This window comes from Labrus bergylta, chromosome 6 (assembly GCF_963930695.1).
Source record: "Labrus bergylta chromosome 6, fLabBer1.1, whole genome shotgun sequence".
In the NCBI taxonomy this organism is placed as follows: domain Eukaryota; kingdom Metazoa; phylum Chordata; class Actinopteri; order Labriformes; family Labridae; genus Labrus; species Labrus bergylta.
In genome coordinates, this window is record NC_089200.1 from 12060020 (window position 1) to 12073614 (window position 13595).

General features: G+C 38.2%; 2 protein-coding genes across 2 annotated transcripts; both read left to right on the forward strand.

Moving 5' to 3' along the window:
- On the forward strand, positions 1 to 4796 carry LOC110000716 (mpv17-like protein 2). The gene is made up of 5 exons (XM_020656058.3): positions 1 to 190; positions 1566 to 1727; positions 1957 to 2033; positions 3916 to 4044; positions 4595 to 4796. The coding sequence occupies exons 1-5, from the start codon at positions 1 to 3 to the stop codon at positions 4715 to 4717; spliced, it is 681 nt and encodes a 226-aa protein (XP_020511714.2). The 3' UTR covers positions 4718 to 4796.
- A 1621-nt stretch (positions 4797 to 6417) lies between these two features.
- Positions 6418 to 13595, forward strand: LOC110000231 (threonine-rich protein). The gene is made up of 4 exons (XM_020655459.3): positions 6418 to 6575; positions 9219 to 9617; positions 10130 to 10293; positions 12601 to 13595. The coding sequence occupies exons 1-4, from the start codon at positions 6515 to 6517 to the stop codon at positions 12643 to 12645; spliced, it is 669 nt and encodes a 222-aa protein (XP_020511115.2). The 5' UTR covers positions 6418 to 6514; the 3' UTR covers positions 12646 to 13595.

Here is a 13595-nt window from a genome sequence, read left to right on the forward strand (position 1 = left end):
ATGATTCCTCGGATAGGTAAAGGGCTTATGGTGGGGATAAGGTTCTCCTGTCAGACAATGTTTAAGAGGAGGTACCTGCTGATTACAAACACCCTGACTGGAGGAAGCTTACTGGCACTGGGAGACTGTATGCTGCAGAACTGGGAGAACCAAAAGGAGCCGCACAGAGTCTACGACTGGATGCGGACAGGTGAGGGAGAGAGAAAGGTGCACCCAGCCAGATGTCAATGTCTGAATAGCTTCTGCAATCCTGGTGCGTGTTGCCTTGCTCCATCTGGGACTGAATTGCTGAAAATGCAGTTTCTGCGTTTGTAACACCAGATAATGTATAGCTCTTAATATGTGTTGGAATTAATCATTTCTGCAGAAATAAATTAAATTGAATGATGCTCACAACACCTATAGATGATGTTTAAGGTCCTAATGGTGATGGAAGAAATTTGCCTTCTCTAAATAATTTTTTTGGATTCATGTTAGGCAGAGTTTGTGTGAGGGTTGTTGTTTAATTTGCCAAATCTTAACATACAGTACAATAAAAGCTTGAGAATGAGCAGCTGATCTGTTGAACACAGCAACTGCCTTTTTAACTCAGAGCAGACACATAGTTGGATGGAGTCAGTTTCCTTAAAACTAAAGTTACACACGTAACTATGGTTCTATGAATTCTGGATGACCGCCAGAGGCAGTCCAGGATTATGGATAATATCCTCCGCGGACGCGTAGGTTAAGTACGTATACAAACAAAGTCATATGTGACCCAGGATGACCCCTCCTCCACTATAAAGGACCAATGTCATTCTGTCATCATTCCTTTGGAAATCTTCTGAGTGACAGAGAAGCTCTGTTGGGAAAACTGACAGACCACCGGCCCTCAGTGTCTACAAGTCCCTTGTTTCCCCGTGTCTGGGGCCATGGCCCTGTATTGGTGCCGGGTCTTGCCCCTTGTTTGGGGAGGTCTCTGCCTGGTTACTGGGGAGGTATCCTCTGTAGGCTTGCAAAATGTCGTCTAGCCTCTGTTGCTTGGACGCTAGCGTTTGCTGTGCTGCGGGCTCAAACACCTCCCCCGAAACCACAGTGAGAGTATGGCGGGCGGCCCTATACGGCTCTGCCAAAGGAGACTGGGCCAGCCCGTCTCCTTTGGCGTGAGGCATCACTGAGGCCTTGGGTGCTTGAGGGTTCCAGCCAACATATTGTTTTGAGAGCGAGTTCAATCCATTTAAGTAACAGAAATTGAAAATACAAAATCCATCCTGTTTTTGTTGAACTATAATGTAGTTAATCGGTGAATACAATTTGCTACAATTTGAATTTCCATTGTTCTTTGTTTTAAAGTTAAGTGACTTTTTTTTTTTTAAATACATTTTGAACATATTGCTGTTCTCAAGTGGTTAAACCTCTAACCTAGCTGTGTGTGTGTTTCTCCAACAATACTTTTCACTGTCCTATTAACCAATACAAAAGGTTAAAACTTCATTTTTCAAAACCAAAAAGCGAAACTATCTTAACCTTATATTTTCTTAACACATATGCATCTTTTCTGTCCTACTATTTCTGTCCCCATTAAGGTCGCATGTTTGTGTCCGGCTGCACCATGGGTCCTCCGATGCACTACTGGTACGCCTGGATAGACAAGAGGTTTGTCGGAACAGCTATGACCACAGTGTGCAAGAAGGTTCTGTTGGACCAGATTCTTGCTTCACCGGTGATGGCGTTGATGTATTTTGTAGGTGAGAAGGATTCCAAGACAAATTCAGAGGTCATACTTAATGACATGAGAGGAGTGAGACCAAAGATGTTAGTATAAGAGGTGATGGAGTTCAAACATTAGAGACAAACTTGTCTGACGATATTTTCTTGATTGTCAGTAATATTCAGAGTGTTTAACATTCCTCCAGCCTCTGATCTGATCTGGTGTTTGTGTTGATGAAACACTGACAGACTTCTGTGTTTATGCAGGTATGGAGGTCATGGAGGGACACAGTTTATCCGATGGATGGGACGAGTTTATAGGAAAGTTCTGGGAACTTTACAGGGCAAGTACACCTCCTAGGATCTGACCTAAAGATCTGGCAAATCTGATCAGTGTGCATGTACTTACATTATCAATCACTACACAAAAATCTTTGTTTTTTCAACCAGATGAGAAAAGTTTAACGTTTTCAGTTTTCACATTTGAAACTGTGGCTTAACATGACTTTATAGCCTAGTCAGTCATCAGTCTGGATGCCATATCATTCTACTCAGCTTTCCAAACATGAAATATCTTCACTACGTTCAACCAATGAACCTTTTTGTTTTAGGGTCACATCAGTTTAGTTGTTTTTATCCTGGAAAGACCAAAAAGGAAAAGAACAAAAACCAACCAAGTGACAATGTGTACCCTCTCATGCAGTGAAGTAGCTGCCATTCCAACGGTCTTTGCCATGCTAGCAGTGTGGATGTTTCTGGAGAATTTTGAAAATACATTGATTTTCCTTTGAGGATAAACCCAGCTGATGTTGGTCATTCATTTTAGTTTCCTTTATGGCAAGAATAGGGTTGACACTTTGGGGACATTTCTCAACAACTATTAAATACAAGTTTATTGCAGGTACCTATGCACCAATTAATCAATCCTTACATTTTGTCCAGCTTATTTGGGGCAGGGTTACCATGCCACAAGGCTGGGCATGGTAGTCCAGTTGTCCCTCTCCAAGGCAACATTTTCAGGCTCCTCTTGAGAGTCCCTCCAATGTGTTCTTGGTCTACTACCAGTTCAATATGCATGAAAAACAACCATAATCTAATTCATCTGGCTCCTTTTGATTGTAAAGAGCAGCAGATCGTCTCTGAGCATCCACCAGATGTCTGAGCTCTTCAACATATCTCTAACCCAGAGTGCTAAAGGCTGTAGTCTGATCATGTAAACAGAAGCACATCATCTGCAAAGGGGGAGACACAATTCTGTGGTCCCCAAATCGGAAAATCTCCTAATTTTTCCTCCTCTCTTTCTTGAGATCCTGTCCATACTCATCACAAATATGACCCCTGTGGAGGTCAACATGCTTTGAAAATCTATGTAACTTAACTTGTGCCAACACTTGTATCAATTGGAGGAAATGAGGACCAGATCTCAAGCCTTCTCCATTTTACTACTCTTTTGTGTTAGGAGCCACTATCCTATCCTATCCTAGACCTCCATGCCACATGGTCATATAAGCCAGTCAGCATCTTATTGCATCATCCATGCCTGGCACTTTGCAGTTAAGGTGATTAGGGGGGAGGGGGGAAGTCTGGCATCATCAAAAAGTCCAGTGCAGGATGTCCTCAAAGTGCTCCCCTTTGTGGTCGGGAACCTCAGTTTTCTTTTTTCTGGGTGAGGTGCTACAACCCTTTTTGATTGATTTGATAAGGATCCGTTATCTCACTTGTGTCGCTTAATTCATTACGCTATTCACTTAGCATCATGAGCAAGTCATTTTTAAGTCTTGTAAAACCATTTACATTTACATGTACTACCTTGCTTGCATCAAACAACCTCATAGTTTTTCTTTGGGTCCATTTACTGGTCCTTTGAAATTGTGGTCAGAATTGTTGCCTGGCACAGATTACCAAATGCTAAATATAATTCATAATGTGTTTTGAGAGACTTTCTATGTACAAAGATTCCTCTAAATCATGTGTGCCTCTTCAGAATAGTACAATAGAAATCTTGGTTTCTAACCAGCTGAGTGTAAGAATAAAGGTTTAGGGTGTGAAAGACCAAAAACAACCTTCCCAGTGGGTCAGTGTTCACCATCTTTTTTGCTGTCCTCTGTTGATTTCCAAACCTGCTCAGCAGACTTCCTCCCTCCACTCATGCACTATTTACAGTATTTGTGCTTGGTAATCTGTCCAGGTTTGTTTATGCTAACCTTTTTTAATTCCTCACGACAGGCGGACTGGTGTGTTTGGCCTGCCACTCAGATGATCGGCTTCTACTTTGTCTCACCAAAATTCCGTGTCATGTATGTCAACCTTATCAGCTTATGGTGGGACACCTACATGTCCTACCTCAAACACAGAGTAAGTCAACCCCAAAGAAGATTAATGGGGCATTCTGCGTTTTCACATCTTTGATAATTAGAATGTGTTTTGTGATTGTTTTTTCATTTACCATTTCACGCCTTTTATCTTTTTCTAAATTTGGTTTTGAAACGATTCCTTTTTGGACACCTCATACAGAATTTAAATACTGTAATAATTTTGTAGGTTTTATTGTTTTTATTGTGCTTCTCTAATGTGTAGTAATGTGTGTCAAACTAATGCTTTACAATATATTCTTGTGTCTAGAGGGCTTCACAGGATTTTCTATTCAATCACTTTGAAACTGCATGGAAATGTTCTCATTTATCATAAACATAAACTCAGCCTCCAGAATGCTCGTAATATGTCTTTGGTTTAATTAGGACTAAATGTAAAAGCCTTGCCACTGACATGGGTGAATTTTTATTTAACCGTTTAACCTGCTTCTCTGCTAATTTTTTCACAAATTATAATTCTTATTTTAAACGAGCAGAGAAATAAGTGATACTAATTATATGTGGGTGTGTTTTGGTTCCTGTTGTGTTCTCAGGATGATGGTCTCCATTCTGCAGTATTGTCAGACAGCAGTGCTGTGGACGTTCAGCAGGAAGCACTCCCAGCATCCAACCCTCTGGAGGACAAAGCTTCAAAGCTACAATGCGAGACATGTTAATACCTCTGATTGTTGAAGTTTTGTAGTTTTAAGCATGAGTGAAGCGGCTGCTAATAACCAGATCTCAGCAAGATACGTACATGACAGTTGTTGTGTCAGTTATTGAGTTTTCCTTCAGGGAAACGCTTCTTCTTGTCTCCTTTTTAGTCCAAAGATTGAAACTTACTAATTCTTATTATCAACGGCATGTTTGTGTTACTGGTTTGACATAAGAGAGTCATTATTGATTTGGAGAAGCTTTACTAAACAGCTGCTGTATAAACTTTGCCTCAATATGAGAACAACTACTTTGGTCGGTTTTCATGCCGAGTTATGGCTTTGAGGGACCTCAAGTAGGCTATAAGAATATATACTGAAGAACTCATTAGCATTATGTTTGTCTAACTTTTTTAAAAACAAGTATACATTGTCAAGGAATTTTGTTTTATTGTTTTTATTCTTGAGTATAGTATTTAAGTATTTAAATTAACTTTAAAACGACAAAATAAAATAATAATAAAATGAGAAGAAATTCAGTTTAAAAGAATGTGATGACTTTGTTTCCCCACTTTGTATCTTGATGAATTAAGTTTGGTTACATGTATACAGTAGTCTTAAATCTTATTCATAAAAATATCGTAATAGAAGAAAAGTATAATATTGTCTTTTTTTGTCTAGTCACATCAGAATCAGAATCAGAAGTATCTTAATAATCCTGAGGGGGGACATTTGCTACAGTTGATCTTAAACACAATATAGAAGTAAATGTAGAATATAGAATACAATAGAAAAAATAAATAGAATAAACAATAAGTACCAGAGTGAAGAGTATCCAAATAAATAATAATCTATGAACAAGCACAGAGATTTGAATATATGATCAATATTTAGAGATAAACATGTAAAGTGCTGAACAGTAGCTAAGGCTCAATGACGACAGTGTCATCCAGCTTGTATCAGTACTGCACACATGGGGTTGACCTGTTTACAGACAGATTGCACATTTGAAGTAACATTATACAATGGAGAAGTTTACAGTCTATCTATTACTCAGAATATTTTAAAACTCTTGTGAATTTTGAGGAAATAAGAATTTATCAGGGAAGAAATCTGATTTTCTCTTCTCTTACATTTCATTGAGTGTCTTCGGTTCTTTAAATCGGCTGCAGTTTCAGTTCTTTGTATTTTCTAGCTCTGTGTGTTACATTAACTCAGATGTAGCTAAAGGTTTTTTTTAACATGTATGGGTAGGTTTTTTTCTTCACTTCAAATAGGACACTATTCAGAAGACGGGAATTCACTTTTGTGAAGAATTTGTGTGATGTCACTGAACAGCTGTTCAAAGCCATATGCACAAGTATGATTACAACCATTTTTAAAACATGGCAAACGTATTTACTTACATGCAGTAAAACAGTCTGGAGATTCTAAAAAATCTGGGAAACTAGGATTTTATAAATAATACCAAAGAAAATATTAACTGCAACATGTACTGGACAGGAGGAGACTGACACATACCATTTTAATGTCAGTATTTTTAGTCACTGAATAATTAACACCACCAAAGTAAACAGGACTGACTTGGTAAACTTTGATCATCATGATGTTAGAGACGTCATTGTTAAAAAGTTTCAGCTGTTGTTATAAGCAAATACAGAGCCGTGTTCAAACAATGACTAACCAGCCTGAAGGATTTGATACGCACCACCGTTTAGAGCACTCCTCCTCAGGCGCTCAACACATCCTGCTGTCAAGGATGTAGCCTGCGCGTGTATTTGAAAGTTGTCAATATGACCGCCAGCCTTTTTCTCCCTCAACATGCCTGCAGCGATGCACCTCACTGTGCTGGTGTCCCTGCTTGCAGTGACTGTCTGTACAGGTAAGTCAACATTTCATAGTTTTGACAGTTAAACTAATGTGTTCATTTGTTTGACGTCTAGCTAGAGTTGTGTCAAAGTCTTTAAAAGATGCAAAGTTATACAAATATGAAGCTTCCTGCAGTGAGGGGGAGGTTGAGCATGCTTGGGTGCAGTAGTCTAAGGTGGTTTTTATTACTCAAAATGCAGAAATAACTTTGTATTTGATTGTATTGTATTTAAACTAAAATGTTAATGCCTACAAAAGCAACACATTACTGAGGGGAAAATTTGAGGGGCTGGTTTGTATCAAAAGTTTGCCTCACAGAAACCTTTATGTTCATGCAATATGCTTTTCCTGTTTCTGTTATTGTATACAAAAGTTATCATGTCTATCAAAACTGTGTGTATTACAGGTTGTTTTATGGGAACATTAACTGCTTTTAGTAAATCATAAGGTAACTGGGAAGGTCATGTCTGGGTGGAAATGAAAGCAAATATTGAATCAGTGAGCATTATGAACTAAAGCTATACTGTGGTGTCTGCTACTTCTGCAAACACAGCTAATGAACACACATGGCTACATACACAAGCATACAACACACACACACACACACACACACACACACACACACACACACACACACACACACACACACACACACACACACACACACACACACACACACACACACACTCAGTATCAGTGAGCATTATGAACTAAAGCTATACTGTGGTGTCTGCTACTTCTGCAAACACAGCTAATGAACACACATGGGTACATACACAAGCATACAAACACACACACACACACACACACACACACACACGCACACACACACACACACACACACACACACACACACACACACACACACAAACACACCAAACACAACTGCTTCACCAGTAAAAACAAATCATTCCTTGCTCTGACAGACTGTTAATAATGCTGCTTTATTAAACACGCGGCAGAGTCAACAGTCCAGAAAATGAACCTGAATGTGAACCTCGGCTCAAGGACACAATGAAAAAAAAAAAAGCTTCATCAGTCGCATAAACAATCCCACCTCAGAAGCTCTATGGACCTTTTATTTCATCAGACAATATCTCCATCAGCAGGTGCAGTTTATTCAAAGATTGTGGATGCTTTTATGAGTTTCTTCTACGGTAACTTTGCTTTCATTTTGGTTATGAAGTCGTGCCTGAAAGTTCAAACCTACGCCTTTTACTGCAGTGAAAATCAGTCTCAGTATCAGTCAGGGTTTATTTAGTGCTATCCTGGAGCTTTGATCAAATCATTAATACATGTATGTCTCATATTAGTGATATATGACTCATAGCCACATGGTAGTTATTAAGTGGACTGTGAGATGTTTTTCAACTGTATAAACTTATAAGGACTACAAGGTTATCAAAATGTCACATTAATAATGCTTTGATCTGCCAATGCAAAATGCCTTAGATTAATTTACCACACCCTCAACAAACCTGAATCAGAATTATATCACCTGATCGTATAACGCTTCCTGATGCATTTATGTGTGAAGCGCTTGAGGGTTCCCATGAGTGAAGATGGAGGTTTGTTACATTATTCAGGCTGCTGCAGGCTGTGAGCTTCTTCTTATTAGAAACAATAGAAGAATGATGTAGTGTAAGTTATCAGAAAAATGTATGGGAGTAAAACATACAAATGGAAGAAACTGAAACTCAAGCAGGTGTATTTGTCTGAGTCAAAAACTTCTCATTACACTCATCATTAGCCATCCTCATTAACATCTTATTTCAAGATATAACAAGGGAAACATAAGGCCTGGATTGCCTTTTAGAAGTACAATAAATAAATTAGACGTAATATATTTCAAGAAACTTGAAATAGTCAAATGTGTACGTCCCATTGGCAGATTTAAAATAAAAATGAATATAAGACTCTCAGGCCTTGTTTTTTTAGCTAACATCTCAGAATAAGATGTGAATGCATACACTTCCTGTTTACAAACAAGCAAGATACATATCATTTCCTGGATTGGGCAATACAGTCGCAACCTTAGAAACATAATATATCTCTTTTTATTCATGTTGAAAAGTCTTTTAGGATAACGGCAGCAGATGTTAGTTAAATAATCCTCGAGTTGCAAACGTTGACTTTTAAGATGGTTTGGCCCACAAGCACTGATGGGCTGTGCATACAAAATAAGAAAAGTAATTCAACAGCTCAGATTTGAGACTTCATCTAACTGCCTCTTTTCTGACCAAGTAAATAGTTACATTTTTCAGCTTTTCTGTATTACAGTGAATATTATTGCTATGTTCCTGTAAAATAACTTAACGATTGAAAAATCACAATTCAACAAAGTAATTCTAAAGCAACATACAACTCTATCCCCATAATTTAATCAGTAGCTGACCATAAAATCCAAATTTAGTGGATTATATTTACAGCAACAGGCCTCTAATGTTTGAACCTATTTCAAGATACAAACAATACAACTCTCTGAGCACTGGTGCCCCATCATATGCAAAAGGTAGGCCACTCTTAACTTTGATTGACCTACAGACATCTTGAGTCCACCACTCTAACTTGTTAAAAGTCTTAAAAAACAAGCAAAGCCCCTCACCACTGACCTTGCAATGCATCTCACATAGTATTTCTATTTGTTCCTCTGCAGGCACCACCACTACCACTGCAGGTACAACCACTTCCTCTCCAGCTGAACAGATCACAAAGATAACCACAACTGCTGCAAACCCAGTCATTTTGAATGTTACAGAGAAAGAGGAGTTCCCTTTATCCACTGCTATGCACACCAGCAGCACACAGCAATCTACAATGTCAACAGACCAGACGACAACTGCAGTCACTTCAGGAAAAGTGTCAACATCACCTCCACCTTCAATTTCCACTCAAACACCCAGCAGGACAGAGGGACCACAAACAAGCTCTCCTCCTAAGAATGCAACGACCAACCAGACGTCCAAAAAGACAGTTCCCCCTGGATCCACAGCAACACCAGCATCAACAGCCCCGGACATTACGACAGCCACCACAGTAAACACCACAGTCCTAGGTCAGACTTCTGTAAGGGCTGAGGGCTAGAGGGTTCTTTATTTTCTTTGAGTCAGGTTATAATTATGTGATGTACTATGTACAAAAAAATAACTTAGCAATAGTCCATTTGTGGTTGTTAAAATTCTTTTTACTGGTAATTAAACCACACAAACCAGACCATTCTGGACCAGAATCGAAACTTAGAAGGAGGACATACTGGCTGCTATACAGTTATGAGAGAAGCCAGTAATTCAATTTAGCATATTCCTGTCTGATGTTTTAGTATTTCATTCAGGATAGAGGACATAGTATGATTTAATTCAGGAGATATCTTACATATTGGTCCATTCATTCATAATGGCAGTTTATTTTTCATGTAACTTGGCTGATGCTGGTGTTAGCTTGTAACACATTTTGCACTTTGGGGCCCTCTGCTGGCAAATGTCAAGCTTGCAAATCCTATTTTTAGACATTTGCACAGAGGCCGATTTTTTGATTTGTCTGAAAGGTGACTGTTTTGTTTTTCTTCAGGTCCTCGAGACGAATGGACTAAAGAGGACTTGGCAGCAAATCCTGGTCTTGTTGCTGTCCTCTGCATCTTCTGTATCGTCTTCGTCCTGGGGCTGGTGGTTGCTACAATGAAATGTATTGAATTACCACGGTCCAAATTTGAGAGGCTTGAAAATGTTCCTCTGGTGAGTTAGAAATAAATAACTGAACTTAAGGTTTGTCACAGTTTTAATACTTTCTACAAACTTGGCACAAAACACATTAAGATAGATGGAACAATAGTACAGACTGGCTGTAGTATAGCTTGTAAATCAATCAATCAATCAATCAAACCTTATTTGTATAGCACCAATTCCTAACAAATATTATCTCAAGACACTTTACAAAAGAGCAGGTAAAAGACCTTACTTATAGTTATGTTACAAAAGGGATAGGGGGAGATAAGATGCAGGAAGCCTGCCTCATCCATGTTAATATACGGGACATATTAGAAATTTAAAATAAAATTAAATACACATAAAAAATGTTTTCTCAAAACTGGGTTCTGTTATTATATTCATATTATCATACTTATTTATGTCCAAGTGTTCATTTTTCTTCCCTTTAAATTAGTTATTAGACGTAAAATATAGCGAATATAAGCATGATGGACAGCTCTGATGACAAATGCGGCTCCTGCAGCATTCTTTACCGCATAATTTGAGTAGATGAGGAAAGGCGAGAGAGAACAAAGATGAACGCTACAATCAGTTAACTTACTAACTCCATAAACACGAGCGTCTGCTTCAAACCAACACAAGAATCTGTTCTTCTATGGACTGTAGCTACCAGAGAGATCTTTGACATTTGATTCGTAAGTTAAATGTGTGCTTTGGAGAACGACATGGGCATCACCAGTGCAATATGTCAGCGCCCGCCGCTGGGTTATTTTGGCTTCTATTTTGTACAACAGAAGGAGAAGGACAGGCTTTTTTCCACATTAATAATACAGAATCAAATATCTAAACAACAATAGGTTTTTTTTTTCTCAAGATATTCAAGATCTCTTGCAGGGGAATTATTTCTTTGATGCCACATAAACTTTTTATTTTATTTAGCCATTCATCTTTGTCCAATACTGTTGTTTTTCAACTAATACCTTCAAAACTAATAAAAGTCTAATCAGCCTCAATTGAACTTTGTGTTTAGAGCTGGTAAGCATTAAGTTTGCTAATTAATAGACTAGTATAAGACAACAAACAGGTACATGCTTGTTGATGTTATGTGGTCAAAGCCATGCCTCTGGAATCATTTCATTGGCTTCGTCCACAGAGAAATGAACTGTCAAACCCTGGCAGTGAATAAAGGCTGGCATTTGAAAATGTTTTCATCAGACATGCGTCATGTCTTCCTCTTTCTTCCTCAGCAGTGAGCACAGTGGTTTTCTGCTCTCTCTCTCTTTTACACAAACAGGAAGTCTGAATGTGTGAAAAGACTTAGAAACAGAGCAGTCAGTGGAATGACTGAGCACTTTCTTCAGAAATAAAAACGTATAATTACATCGCCATCAGTTTATCAATAGGTATTCACACATGCTCAGTGTCCTTGAGTCTCTGCATATCATTTCAGGTGAAAATGTAACCAGGTTTCAGCAGAACACTTTATTATAGATTATAACTATTCTCCCTGGCTATCTGTAATTTGAAATAAACATAAGGTACTTGGGCTCTAATGTAAAGTAGGGCTCAAGTAGCTGCTGTAAAGGTGTAAGGTGTTGGATTAGGACATTGTTTACGCAGCAACATGAACAGTGCATGGCGGACAACATGTGGGACCAAATGCCACAATTGCTGATTTTGCAGGCTGGGGATGATAAGAAAATAACTTGTGGGTTTGATATACGACACACATGTGGAGCTGCAGACTTAAACACATATTCTAGTTTAATGTTAACCACGTTAACATCTGCATGGACATGTGTTTCAGGCCTGAAATAAACACTTTTATATGCTCGTTAAAAGCATGCGTGCATACAAAACACTAGTGTCTTTAAAATGTACCCTCATTATTTCAGTCTCTTCTTCCATCCTTTCAAACCTAGCTCAAAACAACACATGCACTGACACTGCTGAAAAGATCTAAATAAGAATATAAAAGCCAAAAACATGTTGACCTTTTGTGAAGGTCAAGACAAAGTCGTAAATGGCTGGCAAAGTCAGTGTTATATCTCTCACTAGATCTTGTTTTGGTTTTATATAAGAGGTCTGTATGAGTTTGATTCTGTCCAGTCACAAACCAGAACATTTCTGTCTTGGGAAATGTGTGTGTATTTACGCTGTCAGTCCCTTAGTAAAAATAAGTTCAGTTCATGACAGATCTTTCCAACTTGGGTTAAAAATGGGTTAAAATAGAGAGCAGATAAGTGATTCTTTTATAATTGTGTACATCAGAACACAGGTTATCCTGAATTTTCTTTTAATCCCTTTGCTGTTTCCTGTCTTTTTTTCCTCCAGGGCAAAGTGACCGAAGAGTCTCCATTTGCCCATTACTCTAAATGACAGAAGAGGTTTCTGGTATTTCAGACGCCACAGTCCAGGAGGAGTCCTATCTTGTGATTTTGTCAGAGTGAAATATTTCAGTCTCAGCTTTGACATGCTTATGTGGCTGCTTTGAATTCTGCTGATTTTGCCTCTGATGCTCAATCAACTGTTGCACTAACTCTTCCTCTGTGGTTTCTGTTGAAAGGACACGCAGCCTAAAACACACAAATGTACATTTTTTCCCACATACTATTCCTCCTTCTAAGCACACACTTCATTACTGCACTCTTGCACTTAACAAGTGACGTATTAAGAAAACAACACATTATAATTTCATGATTTGGGTACATTTGCAGACCTGGGATCAACTTAAAGTGTAAATTGGTTAAAATGAATGTTATCTGCATCTATAAATGTCTCTTTTGGGCTGTTGTTGTATAAATAGTAACATAGCTGTAATGAGAATGAACAGGTTTTTGTGATTTTTTTTCATTGTGTTTTTTATTGCCATATAAGATATTTACGTAAGGTCCTCTCTGGTCGGAGACCCGCAGCGCAGATTGAAATAAACCCAACTAACAGCTTTTGGCTGCAGAAGTATAATCATAGCTGTATACGTTGTAGGTTACCAGAAGTGACAACAAGTGAAACTAATTAATTAGAGCGCCGTTTCACAAAGCAGATAAGATTCTTTCAAGGGTTATGTGTGAAAACATTACATTGGAAGAGAAATTCAAAGTGATTTCTATTCTGTTTTTTTGTGGGCAGGTTTGTGTTTGTAATCAAGAATTAAATATACAGACTTCTGTCAACGTTTTTGGACAAAGTCATTTCGCTCCAGTGCATCGTGTTTTAACTCAGGGATGGAGATAATCATGTTTTTTTTTTTTTGTGGGTAACTATTATTTAAAGCAGCCCATTCTTTTTACATTTGAGATGTATGTTTTCAATAAAATAAATTAAATATT